The sequence below is a fragment of the Danio rerio genome, chromosome 12, assembly GCF_052040795.2.
Source record: "Danio rerio strain M-AB ecotype USA chromosome 12, GRCz13ab, whole genome shotgun sequence".
In the NCBI taxonomy this organism is placed as follows: domain Eukaryota; kingdom Metazoa; phylum Chordata; class Actinopteri; order Cypriniformes; family Danionidae; genus Danio; species Danio rerio.
The window spans coordinates 46,901,247-46,919,527 of record NC_141032.1 but is presented as its reverse complement, the minus strand read 5'-3'; the positions used below and the strand labels follow the sequence as shown (position 1 = coordinate 46,919,527).

At 35.9% G+C, this 18,281-nt stretch overlaps 1 protein-coding gene across 4 annotated transcripts in view; it reads left to right on the top strand.

The window, feature by feature from the left end:
- Positions 1-18,281, top strand: part of dock1 (dedicator of cytokinesis 1) — a 502,920-nt gene that overhangs the window by 464,610 nt on the left and 20,029 nt on the right. For all 4 annotated transcript variants that reach the window (XR_015944908.1, XM_087275373.1, XM_087275372.1 and 1 more), the window contains 2 exon segments: positions 5,197-5,334; positions 15,205-15,350. Coding sequence is in view for 3 of the 4 variants with exons in the window: in XM_087275373.1 (XP_087131499.1) it covers positions 5,197-5,334; positions 15,205-15,350 (284 nt within the window). In the remaining variant the exon portion in view is untranslated.

Here is an 18,281-nt window from a genome sequence, read left to right as displayed (position 1 = left end):
ATGCAAAGAAAACAAATCTAGTTTACTAATTAAGTTATGCATAAAAAAATAAAAAGATTTAGGGTAAAAGTATTGAACATATGTAGAAAGGCAGGTGTAGATAGGCAGATAGCAACCCTCTGCGCTTCCTCGATGTAAATCAATATCAGCTGCTTCAGTCCAACATCTACATTAGCAGAAGGATGAAGATGAAACCAGGGTGAACATTTCAGCAAGACAATGATCCAAAACACAGCCAAGGAAACTCTCTAATGCTTTCAGAGAAAGAAAATAAAACTGTAGAATAACCCAGCCAATCACCTGAGTTGAATCCAATAAAAATGCAAAATAAATGACAGATTTGAAATACTGAAGCAGCATCTCAAGACATCAGCCAGGAAATAAAACTTGGCCACAAATGGGTCTTCCAAATGGACCATGACCCTAAGCATACTGCCAAATTAGTTAAAATGTGCATTAAAGACATCAGAATGAATGTTTTGGAGTGGCCATCACAAAGCCCTGATCTCAATCCTATAGAAAATGTGTGGGAAGAGTTGAAATCTGCCCACAAATCTGACCCAGTTACACTAATTCTGTCAGGAGGGATGGGCCAAAATTACTTATTGTGAGAAGCTTGTGGAAGGATACCTAAAACATTTGACAAAGTTATACAGTTTAAAAGTGAAGCTAAAAAAAGGAAATAGATATAAACTTCTGACTGTCTAGAAATTAATAAAAATAAATTCAAATTTTTCTGGCATTTAGCAAATGTAAATCATTTAGGTAATCCTAATCAACCTAAAACGTTTAGTATGATTTACCATCAGACATTTAAAAAATAATGGTAACGTTATTTTTTTTTAGAGTGTATGTAAACTTATGGTTTCAACTGGGGGCTACAGCCCCCCTAAAATAGGTCTAGCAACGCCCATGGTATCAGTGGCGTAGCGGACGGGCCCGCAGGGCACGCACCGCGGGGGGGCCCCACATCGTCGGGATTTTCAACAATTGAAAATCTGGCAACCGCAATAATCAAACTCTTGGGAACAACTGTGGTCGGAACCAAAGTTCACAGGTCTGTGTTCTCTTAACTCCTCTCAAGCGGTGGACTACTTCATTCTGATTGCTTGCCGCCGAACCGTGTCATAGCTCATACTATAAAGTTGACTTGATTTCAACTCTCCTCGACGCCCACATAGGAGAAGACGCGCCGCGCTGTTCCTCGCCGCCGGTTCTCATTAAAAATGAATGACTTTTGGCTACTTTGACGCTCTCGCCGCTTTCGATTTGTGATCGCTTCTCAGTTTGTGAAGGCTACCCCGCGTTGTTGCTACACCCCGCCCCCTTTCCCGCTCCTCAGTTTGTGATCGCTCCTTAGTTTGTGAAGGCTTCCCCGCGTTGTCACTCCACCTCGCCCCCTTTCACGCTCCTCAGTTTGTGATCGCTCCTTAGTTTGTGATCGCTCCTCAGTTTGTGATCGCTCCTTAGTTTGTGGAGGCTTCCCCGCGTTGTCGCTCCACCCCGCCCCCTTTCACGCTCCTCAGTTTGTGATCGCTCCTTAGTTTGTGATCGCTCCTCAGTTTGTGATCGCTCCTTAGTTTGTGGAGGCTTCCCCGCGTTGTCGCTCCACCCCGCCCCCTTTCACGCTCCTCAGTTTGTGATCGCTCCTCAGTTTGTGATCGCTCCTCAGTTTGTGATCGCTCCTTAGTTTGTGATCGCTCCTTAGTTTGTGATCGCTCCTTAGTTTGTGATCGCTCCTCAGTTTGTGATCGCTCCTTAGTTTGTGATCGCTCCTTAGTTTGTGATCGCTCCTTAGTTTGTGATCGCTCCTTAGTTTGTGATCGCTCCTCAGTTTGTGATCGCTCCTTAGTTTGTGATCGCTCCTTAGTTTGTGATCGCTCCTTAGTTTGTGATCGCTCCTCAGTTTGTGATCGCTCCTTAGTTTGTGATCGCTCCTTAGTTTGTGATCGCTCCTTAGTTTGTGATCGCTCCTCAGTTTGTGATCGCTCCTTAGTTTGTGATCGCTCCTTAGTTTGTGATCGCTCCTTAGTTTGTGATCGCTCCTCAGTTTGTGATCGCTCCTTAGTTTGTGATCGCTCCTCAGTTTGTGATCGCTCCTTAGTTTGTGATCGCTCCTTAGTTTGTGATCGCTCCTTAGTTTGTGATCGCTCCTCAGTTTGTGATCGCTCCTTAGTTTGTGATCGCTCCTTAGTTTGTGATCGCTCCTCAGTTTGTGATCGCTCCTTAGTTTGTGATCGCTCCTTAGTTTGTGATCGCTCCTTAGTTTGTGATCGCTCCTCAGTTTGTGATCGCTCCTTAGTTTGTGATCGCTCCTCAGTTTGCTACGCCACTGCATGGTATATTTTATATGTCTTAACAGTAACTTCAAAGTAATTAGTAATCTGATTTCTTTTTTCATGAAGTAATTGGTAATATAATCAGATTACAATTTTCCAGTAGTAATCAGTAATCAGTAATTTGTAATCGGTTACTTTTTAAAGTAACTTAGCCAACACTGTTGGTTGTTAATTAGTGTATTGCTATATCCTATATTTGTGTTTTTGTTCTGCAGAACATGCACTGTTAAGTTTTATTTTAGCCCAAGAGAAATTGATATAGACGTTCACTTGTGCTGTTTTTATCTCTGAACTTCTCCTACACAGAGTATGTACAGTATCTGATCTTTCTGAGGTAAAACAAAAAAAAAAAAAATCTTTTATCTTTTAAAAGTTTGAAGAGATGCTTGATGTCTTTACTTTGATGAGTTGATGAGTGTTTTGTTGACGTGAACATGTCAGAAAGTGCTCCTCCATTGCGCTGCATTGCATCAGATCACCGTGAACCTCGTTGGACTTTATTTGCGTGAGAAATCTCTTCTCTTTCTGGCGCTGTGATTTACTCCTTCATGTCTTTATAATGACTGGAGACAGCAACTCTACTGCTGACAATTAAAAGAGCACATCAGAGCTGTGTGTGCACTGTAGCTCTACTGTATATAATACTTATGTGAGTGTATGTTTATTTGTATATGGTGTTGTTTATGTGTACTGTATCCTCCTCGTGTGTTCTCCTGTTGCGTGTACACTGAGATTAGCTGTGCGAGAGAAGGAACGCAGCTCTTTGTGTGATGAATGATGTACACAAAGGGTCCTTTTAAATCCTGTGTAATATGATCCGTCTTTCAGCGTGGCTCGCAAATTAACTGAGCGCCGGTGCTTTAGTGGCTGTTCTCCTGTTTTATGTGTCTGTCAGGCCACAGGTTTTATGTAGAGGACAGAAGATTGAACCTCAGAGTGATATACAGTATCAGGTCAAGGAAACATCTCACTCCTGCAGCAGAACTACATCGTATAGAGCAGATATACACTCTAGATACTGAAATAAAGTCAGTGTTGTGATTTGGCTTCTGCACTGAGCAAATTACGCAGGCGATGATTTAATAAAGTAAATTTATGCGCTAGAGGTTATTAATGCATGTGTTTTTCATGATACACTGAGTTTATTGGTTCATTTACTGTGAATCAAGTTGTTGAAGATTCCAACCCAGGCTCATTGTGGAAACGTAGCCCTGTAGACGTTTCTGGAGGCTGTGAAATACGTCCCTGGAGGTACGTATTTGTGCAGTTTTTGTTTTCGCGAATCTGCGAGAGGCCACTGTGCCACGCTTTTTCGCGTCTCGGACGCCTCTTGGGAGCGTGCACCGTTCGCATACGCGCTGTTCGCATCCGCGCTGTTCGCATTCACGCTGTTCTCACGCGTAAAGCCGCCGGAGGCCGCTGTCGAGCGACCGTCTGTCCGACTGACGGACTGAATGACTCAACGATCGACTGGGCGGCCGGCCAATCGGCAGACCCAGCCACCCTCCTTCTTCTCCTTCCCTAAACCCAATCGATGATTTACAAAAGCCGTCCAGAAAAGAAAAGCAAAAGCCCTCGTCCGATTTTTTTGATTCGAACCCGGTCGTCGACGCGGCCGGCTCCTCCTCCTCCGGGCCTCCACTCCGCCGACGTATCACTGTGAGCTAAGCGGACAAACTGGTTGCGGCGGGAAAGCCCTTCACACTGACACGCCAGCAATACACCTCAACACGTCTCCTTTTTTAGACCAGAACGCTTATAGGCGCACATATGAGTGCAAATGCATTTGCTATTTAAACAGCGTGGCGCAAAACATTAAAACGACTCTTGCGCCAAGCTGAAACTAGCAAACGATAATTGCATCACACCTTGCGCCACATTGTGCCGGGTGTATGATAAGGCCCATTGAGTGTGATTCAATGTGATTACACTGATTTTATTTCAGCAAGCTATGTTAAAAAAGCGTATTAATTGATCTAAAAATTAACTCATATTACATTTTTTTAAAAAGTAGCTCAAATATTATTACTTAATGTTTTTTTTTTTTTTTTTTTTTAAGGAATGCCTTACTTGTTACTTTAAATGTAATATTATTAACTTGCGTTAAGCCTGGTTTATACTTCTGCGATAAGTGACGGCGTAACCCACCGCACATGCAACACGTGTAGCTGTGCATTTATACTTCTGCGCGCTGTCTCTGTTGGTCTGCATTAACACTTCAGAAACGCTAGTGGCGAATCTGAATGGCTGATAGCCGTGATATATTTAAGTAATATCAGCACCCGTTTAGCCTCTTTACCCTTTGTGTATTACGCTGTGTCGAGTTTCTTCGCTGCTGTTTTGCTTTTCCTGAACACCTCCGGGATGTACAAGTGGCTCAAACTCGCTCATTTTGAGGCAGGAACCGGCGGACTTGCAACAACTTTAACTATGAGGTAAACACAAAACAAAACTTTCCATCCGGAGCTCCTTCACAGGACTCCACACTTGTAAACAATCGCTCCATCGGGGTCGCACCATTCGCGCGGCTCTCGGTCCCGCCCAGACTCGTCAGCGCTACCAAGCCGACCAAACACAAAGCTTGTGCTACTAGTCGTTGCGACGTGTAGTTATATTTTTTTGAGAGGTGCACACCACATCGACGCTGACGGCCACGGCGTAGGGCTATGCGTCAACAGCGTAGCATACGTGTGCGTTTGACGCAGAAGTATAAATCAGCCTTTACTTGTAATTTGTTACACCAAACATTGAAACAAGTAGCTGAATAGCGATGTTGATATTTGTAATGATTGCCTAATGATCCTGTTTTATTTTCCTGCTTAATTCCTCATCTTCTGCTTGTGTTCATCACATTTAGATTCCGAATCTGGCTGAAGGGGTGCGGATCCACGGAGAGAAGGTGACAGAGGCTTTGCGGCCGTTCCACGAGCGCCTAGAAGCCTGTTTCAGACAGCTGAAAGAGAAGGTGGAGAAGCAGTACGGCATCAGAACACTAGTGAGTGCCTACAGACAGTCCATTTCCAAACAAACCATCACACTTTCAGCACTCGCTCCGCAATAATCTTCATCCTTCACGCATGCATTGTTCGCATGTTCTTCACCACCGCTCGCATGCAGGGTCACATTTCTGCCGGGTGGACATTCATAATCATTGTTTTTATTTCACTATAACACATACATTAGTCTGGGTTTGACTTGTGTGTTGCATGTCTGGATGTATTGTATGCTTGTTTGCATTTGTCATCAGTCTGCATGCATGTTTGCATGCATTATTTTTTTGTGTCTGTCATATTTCATCAGTTTGCATGCATTTTTTTTGTCTGTTTGTCATCTGTCATCAGTTTGAATGCATGCATTTTTGTGTGTTTGTCACTTGTCATCAGTTCGTATCCATACACTGTTTTTCTGCATTTGTCTTTCTTTGGTGTTGGGTTCTGGTTTCTTTTTCTGGTGTCTTTCTCACTATTTTAATACCATTTGTATCTGCTGAATGGAGATTATGAGGCATTATTTTTAAAATCTGCTGCTTTTTAATAATAAATATTGTGAACAGCACTTAAGTCATGGCAGCTGTTATGGGTTTGAGACAGTTGCTCTGTTAATCATTGTTACTTGCTTTAATAGATTTTTCAGTCTGGACAAGTTTTATAAGCTAACTATAAAACAGACAATAAATATTGACTGTCATGCATTTTTGCCATGATTTACAAACGTTCAGTACAAAGCTTTAGAACAAAAATAATTTGCTTACGTACAATAAAAGACTGTAATCACACTTTGATTTATTAATTGTCCTTTTAAATCTCTGTACATTGCAACCTCCTTCAAAACACTATTGAATGTGTTTATTTGCATTAGTCTGCAAGCAGATTTAGTAATTTGAAATCTATTCAAATTTAATATGGTCACTTATTGTATGTTACAATTTAATGCACAAAGTTGAGATTAAGTAAGTCATTTAACTTTTACTTATAATAATTGTTATACACTGGATGATTGTGGAATATAATTTTACCCATATGTTTACATCATTTACACAAGTTAATATTATTGCAATTTACATGAATTTATTATGCTTTTTATGTACAGAAGTATTATATATTTCACACAAAACTTCAACTATAATGGAAATAAAAATCCTTTCAAACTGATTTTTTATTTATATATTTTGCCTAAAATAAAATTGTTTCAATTAAGATAAAAAAAAATGTCACATTGGGGAGAAGCTCAATGAAAAGTAAATGTGTTAAATGGTTATTAAATATATATCTGCATGCATGTACATTTTATTAATTTGACATTGTATTCATTTGTTTATTTTTAAATGAGTGGCAATATATAGTTAATCAAATGATGATAGCAGTTTTAACAGAAAAGGTTAGCCTGGTCATTTTAGTAATAACTTCATTACCTTCATTACCGTTAATTAGATCTAACAGCATTGACAAAGCAGCATGGTGCATTTAGTTTACTAAAGAAAAACCTAAATATTTAGTTTGACCTTGGATGTAATGAGAAAAAAAGACAAATATTACAATATTGATGCTGAAACAATATATTGTGCAGCCCTAATAAATATATTTGACAAATGTATTTGACAAAAAACTTCAACTATTATGGAACTAAATGGTCATAAAAATGCTTTTATACTGTTTTTTTTTTTTCCTAAAATAAAATTATATTAATTAAAATTTAAAAAAAGTCACAATGGAGGAGAAGCTTAATGAAACGTAAATGTGTCAAATGGTTACTCAATATAAATCTAAAATGTTTGAATAGCACCATTTTACGGTTTTCTAGGGAGTCTAACAGTACTGAGATGCAGAAATTGAATAATCACAATGCAAAAAATGCTTTTCTTTCTTTGCTTTGTCTCATTTCTATTCTAAATAAATCCTAGATCATATATAAATTTTGTTTTGTCTTCAACTTCAGAAGAAATAAGGCAAAATTAAGAGTTTTTCCATAAAAAAAGTTAAATGATCTGCCAGTGGAGTAAAATAATCTTGCTTTTGCTTTAAAACGTACATATTTGTTCTGGATAGATACAGTGATTAAATACAGTTCTTTAGTTCCTGTTTGACTACAATCCAGGCTCACATTGCATATCTTGTCATTAAACTATTGCAGATGCACACATTGCAATATGGAAGCTGAAACGATATATGTTGTGCAGCCCTAATATATATATATATATATATATATATATATATATATATATATATATATGTATGATTTTTTTTCTAAAATAAAATTGTTTTAATAAAGCAGAAAAAATGTCACATTGGTGAGAAGATTAGTTGATAAATGGTTAATAAATATATATCTGCATGCACATAAATTTTATTTCATTTTACATTGTATTTATATGTTTATTTTTAAATGAGTGGCAATATATAGTTAATCAACTTATGGTAGCAGCATCAACAGAAAAGGTTAGCCTGGTCATTTCAGTAATAACTTCCTCAGACTTAATCATGTAGTTCATCAAATGTGATATTGAGAGTCATTACCGTTAATTAGATCTAACAGCAATGACAAAGCAGCATGGTGCGTTTAATTTACTAAAAAAGAAAAACCTAAATATTATTTAGTATGACCTTGGATAAAATGAGAAAAAAGACAAATGACTCTGTATAGCATAGCTATAAAATAAGATTTATGTGTCTCATTTTTAAAACACAAATGCCATTGCAGTTGTACAATGACCCGTGTGCCATTTAGACATGAGATATGATCCTGCTGCTAAAAATAAAAATCATTTGTGATTGTTTACTGCAGTTGTTGATTGATAATCGATGCATTACATGTTCACAAATTTATGAATATATATATATATATATATATATATATATATATATATATATATATATATATATATACACACACACACAACAGTTCTGTCTGGTTCTTGAATCTGAATGGCTGATAGCCGTGATATATTTAAGTAATATCAGCACCCGTTTAGCCTCTTTACCCTTTGTGTATTACTCCGCCCACATACAGCCAGCAACAAGCAGACACTACAGATCTAATGTTTAAAACGTGCTTGCTCGGCTGTTTAACTGTCAGCTTATGATTTGAATCCAAGCGGAAGAAAGTAGTTCCTCATACAAAAGGGTTTTTGAGACACTCCATGTTTGATTTTGTTTTTATATACACAATTATGCCGTCAAACTGTTGTATAAACACAATATCACACGAGTAGCAGTGCGATATGGCTGTATATCGGCACTGGTTGGGGCACTAAGGCACTCTGTCTGCGGCCTCGTGTCAACGCACGCCTCCCACCAGTGCCGATATACAGCCATAACGCACTGCTACTCGTGTGATATTGCTCATATATACATAGTTGGGATGATTTACAGTTTAACCCAAAGAATGAGCAGTCTGTCAGATGAAGAAGAGCCAGAGTCAGCGATTCAAATAAATAAATAAGTAAAGTTTACTGAAGATAGTTTACAGTTTCATCAGCAGAAGCCAGCTTCAACTCTCGCAATGTGTTCCTAGGCCGCTCTGACTTACAGTACAACAATGTAGCAATTATGCTCTTTACACAAGTCCAGAAAAGGTGGGATACAGGTAAACAGTTCTCATTGGTTACAGCAAAAATAGACAATTCTAAATGCCTGCGCCAATGAAGTATTGTATCTAACTCCAGATATGGATGGCGACATGGTTCCCGGGGGTCGGGCTGATCTCCGACCTGTAAAAGCTAAACCAGAGACACGATGGATGCAAGAGACAACCTGTTGTGGAAACTCAAGGTTGTTTTTTGTACGTTTAGCTGTTTTACCAAACTGGTTCAAGACTGGTTCCATCAACATTCGGCTACAATATCCTTACTACACACAGAGTCTATCTACATACAAAAGGAATTACTTTAATAAGAATTAACAATCAAAACAGAACAATCAAAAGCTATATTACTGTAGACAATATCATGACAAATAGAACAGGTGTTTTCCCTCTCCTCTGCATCAGTAATTCCATCCAGAGGGAGAGAGAGAGAGATCTCCATGACCTATGACCTGGTTTTTGTGTGTCTCCACAATATAGTGCTGCACAATATATTGTATCAGCATCGATATCGCAATGTTTGCATCTACAATAGTCACATCGCAAAATATGCAATATGTGGATTGAATTTAATTACTGTATTTTTATGCCACAAGTATGTACGTTTTAAAGCAAAAACAAGACTCTTAATTGTGCTTTATTTCTTCTGAAGTTGAAGACAAAACAATATTTATACATGATCTAGGATTTATTTAGTTTTTGATATTTGGATTAGAAACGAAAAAAGCAAAGAAAGAAAAAAATTTTTTTTTGCATTGTGATTATTCAGTTTCTGTATCTCAGTACTGTTAGACTCCCTAGAAAACCGTAAAATAGTGCTATTCAAACATTTTAGATATATATTTAATAACCAATTGACACATTTGCATTTCATTATTTTTTTTCCCCCATTGTGATTTTTTTTTTATTTTTTATTCTTAATTAATACAATTTTATTTTAGGAAAAAAAACAGTATGAAAGCATGTTTATGACCATTTATTTCAATTATAGTTAAAGTTTTTTGTCAAATAAATTTGTTAAATATATATATATATATATATTATATATTATATGATATATATTTTTTGCTTTGTGATTATTCAATTTCTGAATCTCAAGACTCCCTAGAAACCTGTAAAATTGTGCTATTAGAACTATTTTGTGACACTGTATTCACAATATTTATCACAAAAAAATAAACTATTGCAATATCAGATTTTTCCAATGTCCTGCAACCCTATAATCCTGAGGTGTTTGCATTGATTATCTTTTTTTTTTTTAAGAATTGAATCAGGTAATCTCAATGAACCAAAGTTAAATTATTGCAATTTAATCTTCATGTTTTAGTTAATGAGATAAGACTGGTAAAATGAGTATTACATTTTAATTATGCATGTAATCTATTACATAATCATTTTAATTATGTAGTCAGTGTATATATTATGTTTAATGAAGAGATTTGTTTCAGCACAATTTTAATCATTTATTTTTTCTAACAATTAAATAGTACATAATATTTTCTAGCTCTTTCTGATAGATATTAATATTTAGCTTAAAGTGCAGTTTAGAGGCTTAACTAGAATAATTAGGCAAGTTTGGTTAATTAGGCAAGGTCATTGGATAAAAGTGGTTTTTGTAGCCAATCAGGGAATAATATTGTTAATATTTATTTTCATTGATTTTAATTAGTTTTTTTTATGTAAAGCAGTTTTATTACAGCCAAGCTATTACAATAACACTTTTTCAAGATAAAAAATAATCACAGAATACTAATAAGAAAATGAATACTGTGAAAATCTCCTTGCTTTATTAAACACCATTTGGGAAATATTTGAAAAAAGATAAAAACATTTCACAGGAGGACTGATCATTTAGCCTTCAGCTGTGTATAAATAACATTAATGTGGCCTGGCGTTGCATTGTGTCGAAAGAAATCAAGTGTGAGAGATCTGTTAGTTTCCACTGCTGTACTTTAAGACACACTGAGTGACAAAGACTTTTCTAAACACCCTGTAAAGCATCACACTCTCCTCCAGTCTGGACAGATGGGCTGAAATCCCTGACAGGAGGTGCTGGGTGGGAGTTTTTAGGAGAGATAGAGAGACGAGACAGAAGCGTGTTGAAAACGGGGAGAGAAAGAGAGATAAAGCCTGAGCACACTGTAAAGAATATCTGTAAATATGCAGTTTTGCCTATCTTCTGATTCGTGTTTTTTCCACATTTTTAGTTATGATTTTTGATCTTTCTTTCAACAACTTTTAACCTTGAAAAGTTTGAAAAAGTGACTTTTATGAACATTTTTAATAGTGTAAACTGCTATACTGTTTATGTTGGTGTTGTATATTATGCTACAAAAACCTTGCAATAAACTGCCCAGACATTCTGTGTTATTTTGCACTTGACTTGACTTATTTCTCTATATACAACATTATGTCCCATACATTACATTATTTTAAACTATTAAAATGTCAATAAAAGTCACTTTGTTAAACGGTAGAGTTGATTATTCAACATTTAGAGTCAACAGAGCAGAGATCAACATTCCTTAATGCAATTCACAACCAGAAATAAACAGAAAACACAATACAGAAACTTTTCATTAGCAGATGTATACTTTCTGATGGTATGACAACCTTGGAAGAAATATTACATTTTCATAATCTCTAAAATAAGATATTTTTAAATGTCTGGGTCAAAGACAGCAAAATTTCCCCTATTTAACACAATGGGCTCTATTTTGACAGTCCATGCGCAAAGCGCAGGACGCAAACACATTCAGGGAGTGTCAGAATCCACTTTTGCTAATATTAGGATGGAAAAATCTGCTTTGCGCCGTGGTGCATGGTCCAAAAGGGTTGAGCTTATTTTCTTAATGAGTTATAGGTGTGTTTTGAGAATAAACCAATCAGAGTCTCATCTCCCATTTCCTTTAAGAGCCAGTTGCGTCGCACAATAAGCACATTTGCCATTTACGTGACGGACTTTGTAAGTTAAAAAACTGAGGATTTTACTAGCAAGAAAACAGTTCAAAATTAACAGTTTTAAATTCAGTTCTAATTTCCAGCAAACGATTAAATGAACAATAATAATGAAGTGTGTTCAAAAACCTGAGTTTCATCCAAATACACATGCTGTGCCCCATATGGTCTAAAACCTGACAGGTGGGCATGAGCCGCACTCGAAGTGAAAGTGAAACCTGTGTGCACATTTAAATGATCATATCGAGTCATGATTACAACAAGCATTTGATATGTTTTTTTTTGTTACATAGTGAACAAAGAATGTTGTGCATGGGAATAAATGTTTAATGTGTCATTATAACAACCCTGGCCTATATATAATGTTGAATATAATGCAAGAAGGAGTCTGATAATGACAAAATTCAAATTTTACCAGGGAAAACAAATGGTCTAATAATGTTGTCAATGACAGATGACAAGCACGTGTCTTAAACATAATAAATCAACTTTATAATTATGAATAGTTTGTTCTGATGTCATCATTTTACTGTGAATTAGCAAACAGGACTTATTGAAAGTCTGTTCAAGTCCACCATAATACAAAATTTACTGTAGCATTACTTAAGCACAACGGTAGACAAACACATAGGCCTAATATTATTGTTGATGTTTTACCACATGTTTGAGAATTCACAATAACAATAGGCTAATCAAAATAATCTTGATTTTACATTTACAGAATCAAGAGAAAGTCCTGATCTTGATTTTAAGCAAAAACCAATCGTGATTCACATTTTGGCCAGAATCGTGCAGCCCTAGTTCTAACCTAATTGCTTAAGTTACAATTAACTAAAAACATATGCTGTCATGACTGACCGATCACATAATTTTTTTTAGTGTACCCTAAAGTCCATCTGAATAGTACAAAAGTCTACCTTTTAAAAAAGCTACCACCCAGTGGCAGATTTTGTGCCTTTATTTCTGAGAGTGTATTGTAGGAACTATATAACAGAAAATCTTAGCGGTTTTAAAACCTTGACTTTTCCAAACCACAGTAAACCTTGAAAACGTTTTTTGTCCCATACATGAAAGAGAGAGAGAGAGAGAGAGAGAGAGACACACACACACACACACACACACATATACACACATATATACAGAGGGTTACTGTATCTGGCAGCTATTGATCACTGCGCTCTGCACCAGCACTAGAATTAGCAGCAAAGCCTCCTATACAGTGTGTGAAAGAACGTGATCTGAGCTGTGTGTGTGTGTTTCAAGGGCAGCCCAGAGGAGAGGATAATGATATTTCACTCGTAGAAGTAAAGAATGGAGACTGAAAATCAGCAAAAATAATCTTCCGCTGTCCTGCTGTTGTCTGGATTTGTGATTTTTGTTCGGCTGAAGTTATATTAAGACAGTGAGGCCTGGAACTTTTACAGTTTGGCTATCAGTATAGTTGGTCTTAAAGGGACAGCTCACCCCATACAAGAGAAAATTCAGATCTGCAGAATAAATACAAAGTTCGTTGAGTACCACACGAGGGGCTGTTTGGAGAGCAGTGAATGCTGATGTAGATCAGGCTGAAAACACAATTGATGCAGATATAGTTTTTTTTTTGGGATTTCTGTTTGAAATATTACACTGTAAAATTTTAAATAAAATAATAGGGACTAATCATTTTGACCTTAAGAATGGTGTTTGAAAAATTTAAAACTGCTTTTATTCTAGCCGAATTACAACAAATAAGACTTTCTCCAGAAGAAAAAATATTATCAGACATGCTGTGAACATTTCCATGCTCTGTTATCTGCGTTCACACCAGACGCGGAAAAGCATCAAGTGCATGTGATTTAAGTCAGTGCAAAGACACGACATCCTGCGGCGCGATACGTGCGAATGAGGCGGCACGGGTTGAACGTTATCATCATTCATTTGTTCATTTTTCTTCAGCTTGGTCCCTTTATTCATCAGGGGTCGCCACAGCGGAATGAACCACCAACTTATTCAGGATATGTTTTACACAGCGGGTACCCAACCAACTGCAATCCAACGCTGGGAAACACCCATACACACTCTTTCACACTCATACACTATGGACAATTTAGCTAATCATTTTAATAAAAAAAATACATTTCTAATTATTTTTTTCATAATAATATTTAATTGTAAAATCAATTAAATTAAGGGTAAACGTTTTTTTTTTCTGTTGAGCACAAAAGAAGATAATTTGAAGAATGTTAGTAATTGATAACCATTTACATCCTTATAGAGATCATTGGCCAGGGCTAAGGGTTTCCAACATTCTTCAAAATGTCTTCCTTTGAGTTGAAAAGGAAAAAAGCACATACTGTTGAAGTCAGAATTAATAGTCCCCCCCCCCCATGTTTTTTTCTTTGTTTACTTTTTTAAATATTTCCCAAATTATGTTGTATGCTGTGTTTACATCAGATGTGGCACGCGCAGATAAATCGCACTATTTGTGTGTAAATAGATGTGTAAACATTTTAAGTTATCTCGCTTCATTCGCATGTTAAAATCACTGAGCAATAGACACAGACTCACATCATAGGTGGGGGGCTTCTGTCTGCCCAGTGACTGTAGCTTAATTGCTAAATGGCTAACATGGATTTTATTAAGAGAATTACTGTGTTTATGTGCTTTATGAAGGCTGAAAAACAGCGTCGTTTTATTTGGAGCCGTGTCTGAGCCCACTAGATTCTTTTAGAGGTGCACCCAGCTCTGTTCATCAACTCCTCCAGAAACTTAACCTGGATGATTGAAACTTTCAGCGGTGCTTCGGACTGATCCGAGCCCAGTTTGATAGCAGGCGCTATGTTATAATCACGCCCTTACAAGACAAAGCTCCTGATTGGTTAATGCGTCAATCGGGCAAAACGTTCAACTCGTCAAAGGATGTCTATTTAACATGTAAATCACATGCGCTTGATGCTTTTTCCGCGTCTGGTGTGAACGCAGCATAACAGAGCAAGGAAATTTTCACAGTATGTCTGATAATATTTTTTCTTCTGGAGAAAGTCTTATTTGTTTTAATTAGGCTAGAATAAAGGCAGTTTTTAATTTTTTAAACTCCATTTTAAGGTCAATTATTAGCCCCTTTAAGCTATATATATTTATATATATATATATATATATATATATATATATATATATATATATATATTTTTTTTTTTTTTTTTTTTTTTTTTTTTTTTTTAAGAAAATTATGTTTTTTTTTTTTCATTTTATTTATTTTTTTGGTGCAAGAAATATTGACTTTAGAATTTATTCTCTGATTTGACGTTGTGGTTTGATAAAGTGTTTGGTGTGTGTGTGTGTATTTCAGCCTCCAATGACGGATGAGCGGCGCGGCAGTCGACCTCGATCAATGGTTCGTTCCTTCACCATGCCGTCGTCTCAGAGGCCTCTGTCTGTGGCATCCGTCACCTCCTTATCCTCAGACAACTCGCCATCCAGACCGGGATCAGACGGGTATGTGCTTTCCAGAACTAAATCAATGCTTTGATTCAGCACAGGTGGATTACATTGATCACAGTTCAGACAATTAGAATGTTTAAATGAATTAACCTCTTCATCAAAACATAGCAATCCTGAAAGCATCACACAGGATTTCAGAATTGGGAAAAAAGAAATCAGCATTAAATGAGCTGATTAAAATAATCTCTGATTGTTCATGTCACACTGAAGACTGGAGTAATAATGCTGAAAATTCAGCTTTTAATGCATGTGGATAATTTTTTTTTTTTCAAAATATTTGATTAAATAGAAATAGGTTGTTGTGAGTTTTAATAATTTTTCAGAAATGTATTGTTTTTTATTAAATAAATACTGCCTTTGAAAGCAGAAGAACCTTCAAACACGAAAAAAACTATTATTAATATTTATAATATAAATATAATATAATGTAATATATTATTATAATATTAATTTTTAACTTATTTTTATTTTTTATCATATTTTTATTGTATTTTTTTTATAAATAAAAGATTTGCTAACAGTTTTAAAGGGTAAGTTCACTCCAAAAATAAAAATTAACTTAATGTATTCTTCTTTTGTGGTATAAATGTTTGTGTTTGTTTCTTCTGTTGAACACAAAAGTAGATATTTTGAAGAATGTTGGTTGATGGGACTAAAATATTATAATAATAAAAAATAATGTTCTAATATTTTTTTGTTCAACAGAAGAAACTCTAATAAGTTTTGATTAAGAGTGAGTAAATGATGGCAGATTTTTCATTTTTGCGTAAACTATTTCTTTAATAGTAGTCAACACATCCAGTATCATTCATTCATCCATTTTCCTTCACACTCACACACTATGGACAAATAAGCTTATTCATTTCACCTACACAGCGTGAAAAAACTGTAATTTTCTGGCTGCAGGGGCGTCAGAAAATTACCATAAAAAAATGGAAAAAACTGTCAGAATAAAAAATGTAGAAAATCTATAAGAAAAAACAGTAATTTCTTCCATAATTACAAGTTATTACTGTCATTTTACAGATTTTAACTGTAATTGTCCAGGTTATTACTGCCATTTTACTAATTATTACTGCAATTACAAAGATTATTACTGCCTTTTTACTAATTATTACTGCAATTACACAGATTATTACTGTCATTTTACAGATTTTAGCTGTATTTGTCCAGGTTATTACTGCCATTTTACTAATTATTACTACAATTACACAGATTATTACTGTCATTTTACAGATTTTAGCTGTATTTGTCCAGGTTATTACTGCCATTTTACTAATTATTACTACAATTACACAGATTATTACTGCCATTTTACTATTTATTACTGCAATTACACAGATTATTACTGTCATTTTCATATTTTAACTGTAACTTTCCAGGTTATTACTGTCATTTTACATATTTTATATATATTTTATGAGGTACTGTAGGTTGTTAACCCAACACTCATCCCCCAACCTGTAATCGTTGACTTTCATAGTATTTGTTTTTCTACAATGGAAGTCAATGGTTACAGGTTTTCAGTTTTCTTCAAAATACCCACTTCAGTGTTAAGAAAATATAAACACACAAAAAAAGATATTTTAAAAAATGCTGCAAACCTGTAACCATTGACTTTTATACTTACTGTACTTGCATACACCCAAGGCCATTTATATCGAAGTTGATATTTAGCCACACCATGTTGGTTTTTCGTAACGTCTCATTTTTATGAGGTACTGTAGGTTAACCCAACACTCATCCCCCAACCTTTAACCATTGAATTTCATAGTATTTGTTTTTCTACTATGGAAGTCAATGGTTACAGGTTTTCAGTTTTCTTCAAAATACCTACTTTAGTCTTAAAGAATATAAACACAAAGGAAGATTTTTCGAAAAATGCTGAAAACCTGTAACTATTGACTTTCAAAGTATTTGTTTTTCCTGCTGTGGAAGTCAATGGTTACAGGTTTTCAGTTATAACGTTTGTGTTCAACATAATAAACAAACTCATAAATGTTTGAAACCTCTTTGAATCTGAGTAAATGTACATTTTTAGTGAACTAACCCTTTAACTCAGCCCATGCTAAAATCACAGTAGATCACATCTACTTGTGTCTCTCTGCTTAGTCGAGTCTCTTTCCCTGACGGTCTGAAAGGTTGATACCAGTCTAGCGTGGCGAACACACAGATGCCAACCTTAAGGATTAATTAGGGCATGTTTGAAGAGAGCGATTCTATCAGCGATGCCCTCCGCCGGTATTTAATTGTGAAGGGCAGCGTTTCACAAGAGCTTTCATTTGATTAGTTAATCCATCTCATTAAAGCGCTTTGATTCGCTTGAGCCCAAGATTGTGATTATGAGATTCTGCTTCGCTTTTTCTGCTGCTTCCTGCTGTGCAAAAAGCATCTCATTATGAGGGAGGTCAGCAGAAATCTCACACACGCACACACACTTTAATGCTGTTTGTATTGATGATGTATGTTTTAAAGACGGCATCGTTGCAATTTAAAGAAACGAGTTTGTCCTGGGGTTTGGAGCTGAAATCCAATAGTGATGATGCAAGTTTTTGGGACTCTGTCTACACTGTAAAAAATATCTGGTGATTAAAGGGTTCCATATTGTGTGATTCGCAAGTGTTTCCTGCTCATTTATTTAGGTTGTGAATTGCATCATGGGGTATTGATCTGTGTGCTGTGGACTTTGGGTATTGAAAATTCAACTCTACAGTTTAACAAAGTAACTTTTAATGACATTTGAATTAGGGCTGTGCAATTAATCGAAAATCCGATTTTGATTTCGATTTTGGCTTCTAATGATTATGAAAAAACATTAATCGAGATAAACGATCATTGCATTGTATACCGCCCCCTTTCCAGTTGTACACATATGTTGCTCTTAAAAGTGCGAGCGAGGCCGCATGCTTCTGTGTGTGTGTGTGT